The 20,978-nt window shown below is 28.8% G+C and overlaps 1 protein-coding gene across 2 annotated transcripts in view; it reads right to left on the bottom strand.

Moving 5' to 3' along the window:
- Positions 1-17,579, bottom strand: part of LOC106682491 (cytochrome P450 6k1) — a 35,166-nt gene extending 17,587 nt beyond the window's left edge. Inside the window, exons 1-5 of one of the 2 annotated variants that reach the window (XM_014423375.2) lie at positions 17,389-17,579; positions 12,300-12,533; positions 11,677-11,835; positions 6,014-6,241; positions 1,054-1,240 (exon numbers count right to left, since the gene is read on the bottom strand). In XM_014423375.2, the coding sequence (XP_014278861.1) occupies positions 1,054-1,240; positions 6,014-6,241; positions 11,677-11,835; positions 12,300-12,533 (808 nt within the window). In that variant the 5' untranslated portion in view covers positions 17,389-17,579. The remainder of the gene's footprint in view (positions 1-1,053; positions 1,241-6,013; positions 6,242-11,676; positions 11,836-12,299; positions 12,534-17,388) is intronic. The other variant, XM_067047503.1, reaches the window with a different exon arrangement.
- Between the last annotated feature and the right edge of the window lie 3,399 nt (positions 17,580-20,978).

The following is a 20,978-nucleotide window of genomic DNA, read 5'->3' on the forward strand; positions in this document are numbered from 1 at the left end:
ATAGTTTCAGATCATAAACAAATAAATAAATAAAATTATCAGTTCTTAATAATTATTTCAAATGCCCCACGTTTTGCCCAACTTTGCGATCCTCAAGGACACTCTTAACTATAAAGTTACAACTTACATCCAACTATTTAAATGTTTTGCAGGATATTCTGCTTAGCTCTAATAATTTTAATCAAATTACCCCTTTTTTCCAAATTTTCATTCAATTTTAAAACTTTTAATTACAATGTATTTTATAATATTATTACCAACTCATCAACAACGTTATAAGTGATACAAGAATACAAATTAATTTATTTAAACAATAAAACTGGTCTCGAAGAAGTAATAAGAAAAAAATTAGTTGATATAATGATTTTTTTGTTGTACATTTTCGTTCTATGTATAAATTTAACTTATATTAATTTATCTTTATAAAGCATTTTTGGAATTGACCCCAGTCCGATAGCTCTTCCATTGTCATAGAACTTTTTTGTTATGTTATCTGAGGCTTAATGAATTTTTATATTTATAATTAAGTGTAATTATTATATTATGATTATTAATAATTATTTTCAATTAATATTCCCTTTACTTTTTAACAACTTAGATCAGATTTATTAAATGTACTATAATGTACAATTAATAAATTGTTATAAATAGCAATAAATAAATATTTAAAAAAAACAAAAAAACTTTTTAACATAACAGAATCATGAATGCTATGACTTATATATTTATTTATAATAATATAGGCTAATACCAAGTATCACATCAATTTTATTATTATTTAAACAGGTTTTAATTGTTTCTACTTAAAGCTAATAATAAAAAAAACCTGGTTTGAATTTTTTTTCTCCGAAACATAGCTTAATTTAACATTTTAGACAAAACTGATTTCCGTGTTCTCATACACAATTTAAGTTAATTACTTTGACTAACTAGACATGATTATCTAATCTATACTTTACGCTCTATACACAAGTTTAGAGTTGATAAGAATGTTATAGAAATTGAAATAAGAACTCACCTCATTTTAAAATATATATATATAAATTATCTCACTTTTATCTTTTTCCTTTAACTGAACCATTCCTTGAATAAAGTTCTGCGACAGCTGTAGTTTCGAAACGTTCCGGCATGCCTCCATTGCACCATGGACTATGTTGCTTATGAACTCATTTGTTCGAGTCGAGAACGAGTTGAGTTTCAGAATCTCAAACAATCGTGGAGACACGAAGTTTATAAATACCTGAAAATCTCATAAAGAAGTAAAAGTTAACATAAACCTAACTCCTTTATACAAAAAAATAGAAAACTAGGACAAAATCTCACTAAAAGATAAACCCACAAACATCTTATCAGACTAAACATATACGATACAAGAAATCTAAGTTGTATATGTAAAGCTATATATTGTTTGTATTTTATTTTTTAACAAAGTATTAATTGTTAATTTCTCCATAATTTGTAAATTATGTTTATAACTTTATTATTTTTTAATTTTGATTTTATTATTATTTACTTTACCTTTTTTTTTATTTTTATTGTGTAGATTTTGTTTATTGGCATCTGTTCAAAAGAATATTCATAAATAAAACACAAAGGAAAAGAAAATTCCAATTACATCAAAGTTATTTTCACCCCACAAAGTACAATTTATCGATTATAGCCTTATGGCAAAATATATAATAATTTAAAATAATACAACTATTATCAAAAACATATAACTAAATATACTTGGTATTAATAATTTCGAAATCAGCGTATCTTCAAATCAATTAAAATTTTTAAACTGAAAAGTATTTTGCATACTGATGAGACAGGGAACTGAAAGCTGAGAGAATCTCTAACCTCATGCTTTGAGAATACCAATATAGAAAGAAAGAAGATATTGTTTTTAACCAAGTATTATGTATTATATAATTCTAGAAAGACAAACTGTAGTGTGACGCACCCCACATTTGTAATATTGATTCGCTCCTAAATAAGTAGCTCTTCTGAGTAATTCCAAGTAAATAATCCTAATACATAACATATCGTTACGAATCCAGTGTCAGTTTTGGGTGTATAGTTACTGAAAGCGACTTGAAATTACTGTGGGATATCGAGAGATGGGGATGAGAACCCCAGGGTGTTTTTTATGTAATGGTTCTAGGAAACTGATACCTCATAGTGATATTATGTCCGTTTAATATGATTTCCGATCGAGGCATTAATGTTAGACACTAATTGTTTAAAACGGCTTCTGAGCAATAAAACTTATCCTCTCCAGATGAAATCTATAAATTGTTGTCGGAGTAAAAAGAAGAATAAAGGTTTGGAATGTAGTGACTAAGTATTCTGTTGTGGACCGCAAATAGGTATTATATCATTGTTATATTTAAAAAATAAATATACTTTTCTTTTTTTATAAGAACTTTATACACTTGACTAATCAGTTACACAACTGTCATACATACCACTATAGACGATACACTTCAGAAATAATAAAGACATAGACTGGTTATAAGTAATGTAGACATACTTTGTAGTTGAATTCAAGTACAGTCAAATTTGCTTACAAGGGGAGTCTTCGCAAGTGGTATCACCGATTTCAATAAAAAATATTTTCTGACTCTTCAAAAAGATAGTAGACACTCGTCCGAGGGTGCTCTAGGAGCCAAGAAAAAGGAATAAGAAACTTTTTATACTATCGCATTCAGTTTCTGCATGTGTATAATGGATATTATGTACCAATCGATTTGTTGCTTTATGTAAAATAACAATAAAATATTAGTAATCGTAATTTTCATATAAACGAAATACTCAAAATTTTCAGGCTTGATTTTTAGATTTTTCTGTCAACCAAAACCAACATATTTACAATTGCTGGATAGGTTGATTTTGGCTCATTCCAGTCATATAAATATCTTTTACATTTCATGCATTTATATGGAAGAAAAAACAGTTTCAAATAAAAACAATCCCACATGTTTAACCCTTGACTTTGTTGGTTATATTGTTATGCTTTTTTTCAACAGGTTTTTGTAGGGTTTGTTTACTTTAAAGATAAGTAGGTGAATTTAAGAATGATTCCATTATTTCGGAAATAATTAAATGATAAATCATTTCATAAAAAAAAAATGAAATCAGGCTGCGGGAAGAAGAATTCAATGTACACTTATATATAAATGAAATAAAATATTCTTCCACATTTTAAACGAAAAATGTTATCTTAGGAAGGCTCAATTACGTTTCAACATCGCATCTCATCTAATATTTGTTTTTAGTTGTAAGCGGAACATCCATCGGAATGTTATCAACAATGCTGTAATATTGGACTCCGATATGAAATATTTTAGTTAACATTAAATTAAAACATGGATGTACAACTATCGATCGCTGTAAGGATTGTAAACAATTGGCCCATCAAGTGTAGTAGATTGTTAGTAAGATCATGCGGCTTGTGAATGGTAGGGTTTAACCACAATTGTGGGTTTGATAGTGTAAATCTGAAACCGGCTCCTGAGGCACTACCACAAAGGGAATAATAAACAAGTCCCTTCAACTTACACCTCTGTCTCTAAGCGCTATATGACTAAGTCATAAGAAGCTGTTTCGGGCTTAACCTGTAATTTTGGTTTTAGTTGAAAAGCTATTAATAGATCACGGAATATCAGTTTTGATTAATAAATGCAGTTGGGTAATTCAATAAATCTCCAATCTATTGAATAAATTCTTTTCCCGAGGAAAAAAAATATACGACATTCCTTTGATAAAATGTTTGATTTCTAACTGCAGAAAATTGCGGATTATTTTTACAATTTTACTTGACTAAATTCAAGCAATTTAAAAAGAATGGTTATTAGAAAATCTAAAAACTAAATTAATTAATGATAGAAAATTATTTATAAATGAGAAAAATTAATTTCAGAATATTATTTACGGTGTGTTAAACGCAACGATAAGTCTTTAAAATCTCATTAACTATTAAACATTTCCAGAACTAACATGTTATATTTTCATCAAAACAAAAAAACCAAAAAAAAACAGCAAACTACCATCGAAATTGGATTCTTTGAAGATTGCTAAATTTTCAATTCTAGATTGTTCAACGGCCAATTGATAGTTCAACTTTTTATGGAAAAGGAACATAGTCTAGGAAGTTTTGTTGAAACATCAAATAATCTCAAAAATATTTTTTATCTCAAATGTAGTCTGTGTTTATTTTAATTATAATTATAAAAAAACAACAACACGATTTTTAGAAAATCTAAAAAAAAATAAATTAATAATATAAAGTTATTATTAAAGGATATAATTAAAGGATATAATAATATAAAGCATTATTAAAGGAGACAATTCAATTCATTGTCAAAATATTATTTATGGTTCCTGAAACGAAACCTTAAGTCTATAAAAGTCTATAAAAATCTAACTCGTCAAAATTTCATTTATTTTGAGCTGGTGCTCAAAATCAGGAGAGAGAACGTCAGGAGAGAAAAAACAAAGATCGCGTAAATAAAGCTATGATACTTTATTTTGCATCGACAGTCCCAAAGAAATTAAATCATTTGAGCATTCCTCAACAATAAAACGTTGATTTTTTTACTTTTTACGTTCGGGGATGAACCAATCCCAGGAAGTTTCATTTAAACAACCAATGATCCCAAAAATAGTCTTTGTTAATTTTAATTAACACTCAGAATTCGAGGTTATATAAAAGTAGCTCGTAGAAAAACTGTTTAATTATATTCATTTAAAGTCAATTTGTTTAATGTATTTTAAGTTATTCTTATCAACAATGTTTATTTAAGTTATATGTCAAATTTGTCATTTTTTTCAATTTCCATCTCAAAATATTATTATTCATACACTCGTAGTTAAGAATTGTTTTTTAAATTATTTTATTTGTTACTTCATTATTTTGGTATATATTTTTAATATTTATTGTATATTACTTTTCAGATAATATTTTGATTTTATATTTATATTTGCTATTTATGTACCTTTTATATATATTTATACCTCTATCACTATTTTTATTCATTGTTCGTTTAAAGGCACATTGGGTTGAAAGCAAAATATGAAAAAAAAAAAAGAAAAAGAACGGAGAGAAGATAGAAAAAGAAGAAAGAGAGAAAGAAAAATGTGGGACTAACAAATAAAAAATTATAAGTATAGAAAGAAGGGGAAAAAATCATAAAAAGGAAAAACAAATACAAAAGAACCAAAGAGATGAAACGAAAAAAAAGAGAGAAAAAACAAAAAAATCATAGTCTATTATTATATATTATTACTTTTTTATAATTATTATTTTTTACTTGTTAGGCCTATTTATCGTATGATCAATAATATTGTCTGATGAGATTAAAATAAGTATGCTGTGTGGCTATCAACCCAAGGAAGTTGGGCAGCAAACTTTGTTTTTAAATAAACATTTTCTCCTCTCCTGCACAATGGAACAAAATTGGCATATCGGGTATGTTGACATGTCCAAAGAGGAAATACCTAATATAGAGCATTGGTTTGTAGTAAAGAGATAGATGAATGGACCATTAGCGAAAGACAATGATTTAATTAATGTAGTTATAAAACAATTTAATACTGTGAGTGTATAGACATGATTCCAAAATTGCCATTATGTGGTAAATATGATGATTACAAGAATTTTAAATATAAACAGGTAGCATAGATTAAAATTGCTGAAAAGACTAATTTAATTGTTACAATTTTAAGATGGAAAGGTGGGATAATTGTATAGAAACGTTGTACAAGCAAAATATAGAATAGTTTATATTCTATTTGAAAGTATTTTTCACCTCAACAATTTAAAAAAATTAAATATTAATTTATTTTTGAAAAAAATGACTTTTGTTGAGACAGATAAGTAACATTATCAAGACTGAATATTGGAAAAAATCACTTGATATTGCTCAAAATTTGTACCAATATACAACTCGACTCATTTTTAAAGTCAAGCATCAATACTGTTCTAACAGAAGAAACCTAAATTATTCAAAATAGATTCTGAGCGAATTACCTTGAGCATTGATAAAGGACTATTGAGATCTTTCGAAGCCACGAAGTATTCGGAATCGTTACCATCTTGGAATACTTTTGACTCTAAACCGAATAGTGAAGCTGCAGTAACGTCTATGCTCAACTTCATCGCTACCGAGTGAAATTCGACTTCAGTGTCCAACTGATCTTCCAAGTGTTCCAGCATTCTGGTGACGCTTCGCTCAGCTATCTCATTCATCGCTTTTACCTAAAATATAAATTAAAGCAATATTGAATAATTTATTCACATACACGCAACCAACTTCTGAATTGACACACCCAAAGGGAGGCAAAGTTCCATATAAAAAATGAGCAAGACTTAATAAAATAAACTCTTGTGATTCAAATAAATAAATATTTTGGAAAATGATGAGTAGGCGGTATTGAATTGAAGAAAAATGGTCAAAAAAGGAACTCAAATAGCATTAGCATTGTTTATTTGAAACGTTTCGTCCCTATTCACAGATCTCTATCTGGCTAAGTATATAAAAAAAATAAGTAATATAAAAAAACAAAAGAGAAAATATTGTTAAGTACTTAGTTTCACGATAATATGACGTAAATAAATTACTAAGAATGATTTTGTTCACAATTATTAATCCTACTATGGTTTTAATTTTCTTAAATATCATCTTTTAGTTCTGCTAAAATTTACAATATATTTTTATGTCACATTAGGGATTGAACTTAAAACTTATTGGTTTCGTTTAAAAAAACGAAGGATGCTGCCCACAATATAATCATATATTTAGTTGTAATGTAAGCATCGTCGTTAATAATAAAACACATTCTCCAACTTTCAAAGTTATGATACTTCAAGAAGTGGTTCCCTGACTAGGGATGAAAGAATAGGAGAGACCAGAATGCTGAAGGAGTATGCACATCCACTTGAATTAGGGCACTCCAAATAAATGTTCCTTCTTACTCAACTCATCAATATTTTCTACCTATTCCATAACCCTGTAAATTGTTAAATAGATTAAGTTTCTTCCACTTTCCTTTTAATTTGATTGTATACAGTCCGATCATAATAAACCAACCAGCACATTTTAAACTAAAGTAGAGTCCTAGTCTTCAGTTGGTGTACTTCACACAACAATTATACTCGTACAATTGTCAACTGAAAACGTTTGTATTACTAACGATTATAGATTATGTTTTTATGTCATGTTATAGCCCTGCCATAGTTTGTAGTATCTTTGTTATCCTACCATAATAATTATGCTTGATAGTACTTATAATTTTAATTCATATTTATCTTATAGTCTTACTATAGTATACAATATTTTTTGTCTTCATTATTTAGCTTCGATGAAGATCTGCAATCTGTGTAAAATAAAAAAAATTGTTTTCGAGTGCTTTTTTACCAACACCGGGACCATCTTTTCTAAATGTCTATTTAATTTAACGAATAATGCTATGACAAGGATTTCACTTGGATCAGGTATTTGAATTAATTATCTATTATCCCAGAAAATAATAAACTATAAAAAAAAGTGTCTTGGGATAATTATGCGAATCCTATAAAAATGAAAAATTAGAGGAAGGAAAACTAAGATTTTTAGATATGTTGATAATAAGACAAGGAAAGGATATAATAACAGAATGGACAAAGAAAGCAACAAGTAGTAATTTGATTTTGAATTACTACTCTGGTTATCTATTTCATATGAAATTCAATGTAATTAATAATTATGTAAACAAGGCTATTAGAATAACGTATACTAGTAGGCTGAAAACAGTAAAAAGATATTTAAAATATTTCTTTAAAATATCTACCCCAAAAAATTAATTAAAAAAAATTAGGATATAAATCTTAAAAAATTCAAAGATAGGATGGAAAATAAAATGACAATTAATATACTTCTTATTCAAGGATAAGGATTCAACTATATAAATGAGTTATCAGAAGATATCCAGAGGTCATTATTAGGTCAAAGATTATGATGTTGATGAATATTCATTATGTTATATGAATATATATTCATTATGTTATAGACCTTACAATAAAATTAAGAATTATTATAGCAATTTGAAGGACAAAATTGAAATAAAAAGTCAATCGGGATTGATATATAAAATTCCTTGTTTAAATTTTCCAGCTATATATCAAAAAGAAACAAAGCAATTGTTGGGGAATAGAATATATCAACACAGAAATGATACAAGAAATAAAGAGAAGGATCCCAATAAAACTGCTCTAGTGCAGCAACACATTTTGATTTTGATAACACTATAATTATACATAAAGAAAACAATATGTTCAAAAGAAAAATACTTGAATCAATTTATATATCAGAGAACATCAATTATACAGTAAATTTTAAAACAGATACAAGGATTTTGAACCAATATTATGCAGAGATTTTAAGTAAAATAAATTTATGAAAAATATGGGAAACAATTTTTGTTACTATTTATAATTAATTTTAATATGAATTTTAATAATTGGAATAAATAAAAATTGAGACCAAAATGCAATTTGAATTAAAATAATAAAAATCCCGTCCTGAGTGTGTGGTAGGTTATAAAGAGTTTGTTTATCTAATAGTAGATAGTGTAGTTTTAATCTAAAATTAAAGTTTTAAAAATTAATGAAGATTTTAAAAAATAGGTTTCTAGACATAAGCTTAGGTAAGCTTATTAATAATTAATTTGATTTTCTATCAATTGACTTTTCCATAGGTTGATTTTGAATTGTAATTGGTGACCTGGTTAAAGTAGCCTGTAAAACAATTTTGAAATTTTGATGTGGGGTGTGAATTTATATTTAAAGTATGGTATATTATTAATAATAATGTTGTTAAAATTGTAACAAATGAATATATAATAAGCTGGCTTAGAGATTTTTTGGGATTTCAGTATTTTTGACAACGAGAAGAAGGCTCTACTCGCGTTTGTTATTCGCTAGTTTATTTCTGTCTGTTGATCATTTATTTAGGTCATTGTGGAGCCGAGGTATTATAAAATGTCTACTTTCGGTACAAAGTAGGAATCTATATGTTTACAGTAATCTATATTATATCTATCATGAGAGTGAAATTATTGTTTGATGTTGAAGGGATTGCACTTATTAATTTTGTACTTAGTGTTTATTATTGCTGTTGTCTGCGTTGTCAGAACAAATAATTTAATTTTTCAGCCGTAAAAATTGGATCAAATAAACAAAAGTTATTACTAATGATTTTATCAATATCTCTGTGCAGATCAGCATTTTTGATTTTGATAACACCATAATTTTACATAAAGAAAACAATACAGTAAATTTTGACTTATAATTGATGACATGGGCAAAAAAACCCTGTAAAACCATTTTGAAATTTTTATGTGGGGTGTGAATTTATATTTAAGGTATGGTATATTATTAATAATAATAATGTTGTTAAAATTGTAACAAATGAATACATTATAAGCTGTTAAATGTTTAGATTGACCTTGAGGATGGCCGAATTGGCCTAAATGTTGGACTATTCATATAATAAAGAGGATTGAGACTTAACAAGGATATTTTTTGATTTATTTAATAAATGGTTTTATTTAGTTTTTTTTTTTTTTAGTTTGGGATTAGTGATTCAAAAAACTTTATATTTTTCCTCTAACTCCATATTCGAATTGAGCGAGATATCTGTGTATGAAAAAATTTATCGGCCTCTAATTTAACACAAAATGGCATAGCATACATGTGACTTTTACGCGGAATCTAAGATATGCGGAGTATATACTCGTGTTTGTATTGCATAAGTATGACCTTTTTTTTTTATTGAGGGCTGTAGATTGGGAAGCCCTTAATTAAATTGCCCTTTCCGCAAATAGACTAATTGGTTGGAGTATTAATAGCAAGTTATCTGTGTATGTGAGATAATTGAACCATTTGATTGGCCATTGGCATGCGAGATTTCTATTCTTGCCTGTTTGAAGCAATTATAGAACTCATCGATTGTTACTTTATTGGATTCAATATCATCATAACGTTATGTAAATTGGAAACTCATTTATATATTACATGTTTAGAGGGAAATATATGATACCAATGGAAGTGAGAAGAGTAATATATTATTAACATTGTGACATAATAGTATTTGACATTAAAAAATAAATAAATCTGCACCACTACAACCCATGAAGTGTCAGGGGTTCAGTACATTATAAAGAAGTATTGTTACTAGGCCAACGGTAGTGCATAAAGGTGATATAGTCAGAATCACGCTGGACCACCAGATTTTTAGCTAGTTAAAGGCACCCTTCATGAGGCTGGAAGGGTCCTGGATAATATGTAATAATAATATAATGATATTATAATATAACAATATTATAATATAATAATATTTTTTAATTATATTATTTCAATTTCTTGAAACAAGGTAATTATTTATTAAATAAATCAAAACTTTGTATCCTTTTTTGTCTCAACACTTGAAAGATAAAAAGTGTTGAGACAAAAAAGGATACAAGTTTTGATTTATTTAATAAATATTTTTTAAGTTATATTCTTTTTCTAGGCCTACCATTCTCTAGAGCGAGTCCTTAGCTCTCTCGAGACAAAAGAACTAATGGTTGCAACGGCTTTTTTATTTTATTTTTTTATATAAGTATCCAATATAATATTTATAATATAGAAATAATCAACTGTAAAGATATGTGTGTCTAGACTGTGAGAATTTTGAGGTCTTGATTCTGAACCCTGTTTCTGTTCGTGTAGAAAATAATCAGCCCAAGACAGAACACTACATAATTTTTCAGTTTTAAAATTTAAATAAATTTTAATGAAGTAAAATAAAGAAAATTTTAATAAATAAAGATAGTTTATTGTGATTAGTGCTGTTACTTGAAAAAAATAAATACCTAGGTATATAGTAATTTTTAATTTCATTATAAACTCCAATCTTATTTTGTGATTAAAAAAACATCAAAATTATAAAAATAATAAATTTAACATCAACCTTAATAAATTTCAGACAACGTTGATTAACTTGTAGATATGGGCCGCCCGTAGCTCAGTGGTCTTTTGATGGTGCCGGTTCGAACTTGCCTGGGATTTTGACTTTTTTCATTGAGTGGTGGCCCCACTAAATGAAAAACATTGACCCCCAAGCATGATTAAGTAGTATAGGACTCCAATGAGTCTTGGCCGAAAAAAAAAGAAAAGAAAAACTTGTAGATATGAAATATTTGACTAAGTTTTGTAACATCAATTTTACAACTGAAGGAGAAGACAGCAATGTTAGTGAAGCTGAAGTTAGAACTCCAATCTTATTCCGTTATTAATAAAAAAAAATTAAAATTATGGAGATAATAAAACATTAACATTAATAAATTTCAGAAAACGGTGGTTAACTTGTAGATATAAAACATTGAATTAATGTTTGTAACATAAGTATGAAAATTGAAAGGGAAGACGAAGACAACAATGTTAGTGTACCGTAAGTTGGAAACGTTGTGATTTAATTAATGAGTTCTGAATAATATACACTTAGATATTTTCACTAAAACCAACTAGATAATATAAAAGTCTCCCAGTCATGCAACATGAATCATAACATGAACATAAACTTTCTAAAGTTAAAATAAAGGAAGATAATAATCTTCTACTATGCAGACAAGTTAAAAAGTAAAAAAAGTTATTTAATCCTTGGTAGAACTCACCTTCGCTGGACTAAAGTATGCACTCAGCTTAGACCTAGCTTCCTTCCAGTCACCGCCATTAAGATGGAAGAGGCTCTCGCCCATCGGATCACGACGGTTGATGTGCATTCCATGGCTGTTGAAGAGTGGAGCTTTCTTCTCCAGTACTTCCGTGATTATCTAAACCGAACATCTTCTTTTCAGGCGCCTCGGAGGATTGCCAGGAATGGAAGAGAAAGCAAGGTTAGAAACTAGTGGGTTTGGGTGGTTAGGGAGTTTATAATGGAAGGAATAATATCGGGTTCGGGCTAGATCGGTAACATGAGGAACATTAGGTCTATGGAGGGTTTTAATTTAGAAATTAAGTAAAAATAATAAAATTGACCTTATCTGAACCTTATTCTTGATTGTGTTCATGAAGTGCTTATACTTATTTTATTACACCATTATATGTTTATATTCTAAGGTATTCCTTAATCACGAATCTTGTCTCATTCCAACAAATCTAGCCATTTGATTCTCAATAAAATAATCCATCTTAGCTCAGTCAACTTTTTTTTTACTTATTTCATTTGTACTTGGTCAATTTTTAGCTATTCTATTAATTCTATTGATTACTAAACATTTACCAATTAAACGCTCACCTCAGGATCCCTCAGGACGAGAGCTGGTCTAGTGAAGAAGAAGATCCCGATGTATGGTTCGACTGACGAATGGTAGATCCGCTCCCAGAAAAGGACAGTACTGAGATAAAAGGCTGATAAGCAGTTGCCAACCACAGGCCATGGAAGGCTGGAATACACCCCGCGGTTTCTCCAGTACAGCGGTCGCATGGAGAACCAAATCAGAAATACAGTTAGTAACACAGCCAGCAGCATCTATGAAATTTGAGTTGGAGCTAAATTAATCACAGATTCCTACTAAAATAATTATTATTGTTCGTGAAAATATTGCCTAACAATAATATGGTATATAATATGCGAGCTTATAAAAAGTAAAGCATAAGGATTTGAGCTTTGTGCTTGTGAGAAGGCTTCGAATCTTGGTATATGATATGAATGAAAAAGGAGATATAAAAAAAAAAGTTTCTTTAAGAAACTTGGTCCCCTAAGTATTTGAAAAATTTGAATAGCATTTGTCTGGATTTTAATTTGTTAAAAAATACAATAATAATTATATAAATAATTTTATATATATTTTATTCAATTTTATGAGACAGGTATTTATTTTATAATTTAAATCAAATGGTATCCTTGTTAAGTCTCAACACTCTTTATTATATCAATAGCCCAACGTTTCGGCCAATTTGGTCATCCTCAAAGACTATGTAAACATTCAACTGCTTATAATGTATTCATTTGTAACAATTTTAACAACAACTTTATTATTAATAATATAACATACCTTAAATATAAATTCACTCCTCACATCAAAATTTAAAAATTGTTTTGCAGGCTATTTTGCCCAGGTCATCAATTACAAGACCAAATTTACCGTATAATTGATGTTCTCTGATATATAAATTGACTCAAGTATTTTTCTTTTGAACATATTGTTTTCTTTATGTAAAATTATGGTGTTATTAAAATCAAAAATGCTGATCTGCACAGAGATATTGATCAAATCATTACTAATAACATATCATTAGATCCAATTTTTATGGCTGAAAAATTAAATCAGTTGTTCCGACAACGCTGACGACTAAATAAATGATCAACGGACAGGAATAAACCAGCGAATAACAAGCGCGAGCAGAGCATTTCGAAAAATCTCTGAGCCATAATAGAGCCAGCTCTGATACACAGCTGCAAGACGTGGGCTGCAACAGGCACTGTAGGAAACAGAATTGAGAGATTTAACAGAAAGGCCTTTGTACAATTGCAAGAGCAATCTGGGATCAGATGCCTTAGCAGTGAATTGCTTGCATATACTGGTCGGTCAATATTTCATGATCTGAAGGCAAGGGGCTGAGAAGGGCGGAACATGTGCCTCAAAGCCATACAACAGGTTCTAATTCAGGCCTCTAAACAACAATGAATGCTAGTACAAGATGTGAGAGTGGCGGGCCTCACGTGGCAGGCCCGAAACTAAATGGTTAAATAGAATTGTCAAGGATACGAAAGAGCTGCATGCAGCGAACTGAAAGCAGTTTCCCAAAACAGGCAAATATCGAGAAGGATGGTTCGGACGCCCATTGCTATAGGTCTACAGAGCCAACAAAAAAAAAAACTGATCTATCTTATAAGATTTATTTATACATCGAAGCTATAAACATACACATTTTCCTGATCAATAATTTTTAATACACACTTAACTGTAAACCTGACCAGGTATCGACAGATAAGATGTCAAGTGGGGGTATTGGGTTCCCATCCCTTCTCGGAGTATATGGAAGTAGGTTACCTCGTGTGCGTAGTTAATGATAGCCAATGAGAAATAAGATTTCAAAACGGTAACGGGGGGTTATAATGTTGGCCTAGGAGCCGCTGGGTGGGGGTTACAAAAACAGGGAACGGCTCCCATTGGGTGTGGGGATAACCCATCTTATACTCCCATATGTATGTAAAATTTGTATATATACTATGTATTATATTATATTTTTACTTGTAATTATATATAAATAAAGAGGATTTTGAAAATTAAAAAAAAAAAACATTGGGTGTGGGGAGAGAGGAACTTGGCAGGGGAAAGAGAGGAGAGGGAAGGAGTTGGGACTGGGCTCTCGGAACGAGAAGGAACTAAGACGTCACTACACACACCACGACATGCATCACCCAACTCAGCAGCCATTCAGATATGTATTAGATAATAATTTATAATTTAATAATATTTTATGGCAAACTATGCTTATTTGGATCATTTTATAATTTCATTTAATCATATCATTGCAATAATATTATCAAATCATGTACTAAATGTAAATAAATACATTTATATAACTATACTATCATACTACCCAATACCACCCTTATTGTATTATATGTTTCAATGGTATCAATATTTTATAAATATAAAGATACATAATTAATAAACTGGTGACTTGTAAATGTTGATTAGACTTAACTACTTCTAATGTATTAATAGATAATAACATGTGTTAGATAATAGAAAGATTATCCAGAAAATTTAAATTAAGGGTATAAAATAAGAAGTATTAAGAGTTTCTCTCCTTGAAAAAATATTTACTCTATTTTTTTGGACATGAACGGTTTCGTTGGCCGTTTATCATTTTTTTCATAATAATTCTCCGATGACAGTTATAATCAATAATATAATAAGAAATAAATTAATAATAGACCAATAGATATTGATTAGGTAGATGTTCATAGAGACAAACAAACACAATGTTTAACTGCTAATAACATAGGATTAAGCTCAACAAACTCAAATAAAGTGATAATTTGAATAAATAATTCAACTTTTGTGGTTAACTCTGTATATCAATATCAAGCAGCAAGAGTAAAAAATGCATAAAGGGAGATGACGAAAGCGTTTCAGACATGAGAAGCAGTAAGAGCTCAAAAAGTAATTATTGGGTCATATCCACCCAGTGTGTTTAGTGTAATAGAATAATTTTTTTTTATTGTATTGATTTAAAAAATTACATCCAACATCTCTCGGTTCAACATCTATCGGTCGGTACCGAAATAACACATAAAAATTATAGACATAAGTGAAATGTAAATATTACAGTCTAGACTATTAGGGCGTTGTAGAGGCTATACATTTTTAAACTAGATAAGTACAACATGAATTGGTCTCAAGTGATACAATTAATAATTTAATTAACAACTACTAAAATGAAAATAAAGTAAGAAATAAAATAATTATTTTAAAAAAAATAATAACACTGAAAGGTTTATAAAGTGAATAATAAACCTGCAAATTTACAATTAGTAAATTAAAATAATATAATAATGAGAATAAATGTTATAGATTGATTTGTGTTTTTTAAATTTTATTGTTGTATTAGTTCAAAATTTTACTTATTTTATTTTATCATTATTTCTTCATGAACATAGTTCGCTCATGTTCATTTTATTTTTCTTTCTGTAAATATTTATTTAGAGATTTTATTTATTTATATATTTTTTTATTAATATTGTTTTTTTTAAATTTTGGTGTGAATGAGATCATTTATCACTATTACTTATTGTTCAAGGTTGTTGTGGGCAGATTTTAATATTTATCAATAAAAACAAATTTTTTAATTAAAAAAAAATGTTAAGGGTTAAAAACTAACTTTATAGGAAGCACTATATATCACTATATAATTTTTCTTTCTTTTATAATTATTGCCAGGAAAAATGATTGGTAAGTTTTCATGTTAATAATTAAAGAAAAAATTGGATTAGTCACTGTTATTAAGAAACTTTGAAGGTTCTACATTATCATTTTTCATCTTTAAAGAAACTTGGCTGCAACCAACTCAGAACAAACTCGTACTGGCTAACATTAAAAGTTTTTTCCCTTCCTAGTTTAATGTCTTTTTTTCCTACGTGCTAAAATTTAAATGATATGTATTAGTTTACACAGGTCATGAAATATTTCAATACCCCTTGACCTTTCTGTTCAATATCCTGTTTTAATAGGAAACTGAAACAAATATACCAGTCAAGTTTTTTAAAATTTAAAATAAAATTTAAAAAAAAACTTCAAAGCCTTAGTTATAAAATGTCAACAGCTACTTACGAACTAATTACCTTCGAAGGTGACTGGGCCTATATAAGTGAAAACAGAAAAATAAATTTATGGCCAAATTTTTCTGTTATATGAATCATAAAATATTCAGAGAGGGTGAATAAATATCTTATCCAATAGTCAAACCCGAGTATAAACAATATTTAATGTTTTATTATTAAATATAAATTAAAACAACTGAGGAAAATTCCGTATGAACCATATTGATCCACTTTTTTAAAATTTAAAATTAAATAATAATAATAACTACATCACTGTCTCATTATACATCTATTTCATACTTCCGTAACGTTTCGGCCTATTCTATTGGCCATTTTCAAACATTTACATCTCCCCATTCAAAACGTTGAAATCAATTTTCAAATATATAACTCTTTGACCCTGTCTCGTAATGAAAAAACTAGTGTAATTAGTTCATAAATACGAGTATACTAACTTCATAGTATTTTTATATAAATTAAGTATTTTACACGTTTGTGAAATTATATCTAGTTAAAACTACCAGAGTAAATAGTATTTATTCGTTTGTACTTTACTATGGAACAGGGCCCTGGAATATTTGTGTTATTTAAAATTAAATCTGCTTATTAACTCCAAATTGGAATTCCATTCCTACTTTCATCTATCGCTCTAGTACCCTTTCCACCTTCAAACCCCACTTATTCCATAATTTCTTATTTCTGTTTCAATAGAATTAAAATATTACTCTCCAAAATACTTTCTCTCTACGTTTTCGATTTATATATGTTTAAAGATGTTTATGTTTAAAGATTTAGAAGTAACTTCATTATTATTTGTACAATATAATTTGCTTGCTTTAAATCTTAAGTTTAAGACTCATAATTTCGAAAAATGTACTTGCTGCATTAAGAATATTTTATTAAAACTATTTTTTAAGTTTATATAAAAATGTGTGGGGAAGATATGATTATTTTTACAATATTAATGACATATCAACTTGCAACTAGCATCTAAAAGTCCCGAGAAACAATTTAGAAAATTATGAGATTGATCAAAATATGGATCACTTACTTTTGGTGATAATTCCTTATTTATTTATTTCTTCGAAGAGATAAGTGTCTTTAAATTATAACTCAACTGCACGAATAAATCTATTACTTGAAACCCAATCTAAATACTCTGATAATATTTTGCTAAATGATTGAAAATTGATGGAAACAAAAAATGTACATTGGAAAAATACTAAAAGGTTTTTTACCATGGGAGCTATCTTCTGAAACTAAAGTCTAGTTTCGCCTTATCATTTTTTTTCCTTGAAGTAAACCTTGAATAACTAGCTATGATAACAGATAATAACTCGTGCTGAAAGCCTTCTAACACTCAAAAATGTATCTATGACATGTTTTCCTGATACTTGCGAAACATAAACTTCTAATATTTTTTTTTTATGCTTTATATTGTTATATAACATGTTAGCTTATGTTACAGAGTATTAAACCGGTCCGAAAGTTGACAGAATGAAATCACTACAACTTTATGTTCCTCGGATACTTCTTTATTAATAAACGGTTAACTACAAATAAAACATCTTAAATAATTTTAGTTTCGTATTGGTTTTTTTTTTTTAACTTATTTTTTTTTTAATTTTAGTATGTATGAGATCATTCATCAATATTACCTATTGCCCACAACTGTGTGGAAGATTGTAATATCTATCAATAAATAAATCTATCAAAAATAAAATAAAAAAAGTTTCGTATTTTAGAGAATTCCATAACATTTTATCCTCAACTACTATTTTATACTGGAATTGCCCTTCTTTAGACTTAGTCATGGGTGTGTTATTATCTAATGTTTAACTGCATAAGCTAATAACACAGCTAATCTATTTAATTATTTATTATTATACCAATTTAGTTTGTACATTTTCAAGTATATTAATTATAGGTCCTGGAGCGTATTAGGCCACAAGCTTTCTCGTACCAGGAGCGGTACCGGTTGGAATTCGAATGAGCTGATGGAATCCCTAGATGCCTTCAGTGAGTTTCGTTATTTTGTAGTTTTTAATAATGTGTCGGGAGGGGCGGGGTGTATCAGTGAGTAAAAATCTGAAAACTCCAAGGGTCCGGATTCGAATCCTGCTGTGGTATTTGGAATGTTGCATTACAAATTTTTAATCAAATGTTAATGTTTATTATCTCAAATATATTTCATTTTTTCTTGCTATATCCAATATTTTACGGTTTCTTAAATTAAATTAATTTTTTTTCATTTTTATATATAATTTTTACTATAAGTTTGTAAATAACATTTTGTATATAACAACCATTTATCCTGCCCTTCATTAAATATAAAATGATATTTATAATGCAAAATAAAAATCAGGAAATTATTTTAGGTAATCATATATTAGATAGATATATCATTAAAACAATAAAATAACAGTTGAATGTTTCAGAAGTATGTAAAAAGATATTATGAATAAAAAAAAAATGTTTGATGGTAATTCGTTTTATTTTATTTTTTTATCTTTATAAGTTTTTATTTGCACCTGTAAGTTGATTATAATCATATATTTATAATCAGAAATTATAATCAGAAAATGGACTGTAATATTCTAGCATGGGTTGGTATGAGGGAGACAGCATCCAGTGGTACTCCTACTGATGTTCAAGTAAATTATTCGATTACACTAGGTCTTTCATCCAACTCCTCTTCAGCCTACACCGAGTTACGTCAGGAATGCCATCTGAAACCATCGTCGTACGAATTCATTGAAATTTCCATGTAGGGTGTTGTGAAATCTTTTGTAAGTCCTATGAATGTGGTTCGTTAGAGTCGAAATGCGTAGGTGGGTGTAAATGGTCTCATTTGAAACGTGAACAATGCGATTGAAAAGTTTCCAATTAGTTAAGAGTAAAAATTTTGATTTGTTAAAAGTAGATATATTGTGTTAAGTGGAGTAACTTTCTGTTTTGAAGTCATTTTAAATTAATTTTTTTTTATATTGTTTTAAGTTATTACAATCAGTAATGTTCAGTTCCATACATAGTATCATTAAAAAATTATGATGAACTAAACTCATTTATAATTTTATTAAAGAAGCAATATAAACAATGTAAAGTAATTTTGTTTTGGAGGTCCAGAAATATGGAGAAAATATTTGAAGGTATCATTGTTTATGGATAATTTTCATGGAAATAACATAAACTATATACAAAATATAAAATAACGTTATTTAATTTTATGGTCAAATTCCTACCCCCTACATACTTTCTCATTATCGGTTCTTATCCCTCCGACAGATTATTTCAAATAAATCACAACAGCGCTTATTCATCCCTATTCCGTCAGTCTGCTGGTGTACCTCAGGGTAGTATCCTTGGTATACAGTTTTCACAGCTGACATCCCAACCCATCCTAACACTATCCTCACCACGTATGCCGATGATACATGTCTATTTCAGTAAACAATGATCCTTACATTTTATCCCAAACCCTCCAATCCCACATCACCACCCTTGAAGAATGGTGCCAAAATTGAAGGATTAAAATTATTCCAATAAATCCCACCAAATCACATTTACCCTTCGTCGTAAACCAATGACCTCTTTCCCAACAGTATCTTTTAATAATTATTTTATTTTTTTATTGATATTTACAACTGTATAAAAAATACAAGTAACAAGTAAATTTGATCAAAATGACATAATGATAATGATATGATACAGGATGTAGAGAAACTACCCAGTAGTAGAACTCTACAAACAATTTACAATATAAGGTCACGAGGCCATCTTATCCTTTAATAATACCCCACTTATTCCTGACGAACAGATCCGTTAGTTAGGACTACATCTCGACAAACGACTGACATGGAATCCTCATACAAGACTGAAAAGACAGGAAACTGCTCGTCGATTTCGACTATTATAACATTTACTAGACAAACGGTCTAAATTGCTAATCCATTCAAAAGACTGATCTACATGACTAATATAGGGCCTATCTGAACATACGGAGTTGAGCTTTGGGGCTCCACTAAACCATCAAATTTCTCCCGAATCTAATCCTTACAGTATAAAATCATTCTTAAAATCCTTAACGCTCCATAAACCAATCCAATCATGCAATAAACCAATCCATCATGACCTCAATGTCGCATATGCCGCCGATTTGGCCAAAACCAGATACCATTCCTTCCATGGAAAACGTCCCAACTACGCAAATCCACTTGTTTCTAACCTGGCTTCTCCTTCATCCTCCTAGGCGTCTGAAAAGAAGATGGCCGCCGGATCTGCTCCTCTAGAAATGTTATTGGAGTTCTATCGATTGGTAGATTCTCCACATGTTTGTATCATATCACTATCTCACAGCAATTTTACTTGTTGTATATATGTTATACCGTTGTAAATAACAATAAATAAATTATTTAAAAAAATATGGTCATGTTTAATAGTATTTTTTAAATGTAGATAAATATAATAATGGACGCCTCAGAAATAATAAATGACAAGAAATGAGACTGTCTACAGCCGTGAAACTTAATAAAGTTTTGGAAATGAAGGAAAACTGAATCATTGCTTAATAAAATGTTAAAAAATAATACAGTATATAAAAATGAATTAAGGTTTATTCTAGTTGTGCCAATTGAAAATTAA

Source organism: Halyomorpha halys, unplaced genomic scaffold, assembly GCF_000696795.3.
Source record: "Halyomorpha halys isolate HHAL.00 unplaced genomic scaffold, Hhal_1.1 Scaffold418.1, whole genome shotgun sequence".
NCBI classification, from domain to species: Eukaryota; Metazoa; Arthropoda; class Insecta; order Hemiptera; family Pentatomidae; genus Halyomorpha; species Halyomorpha halys.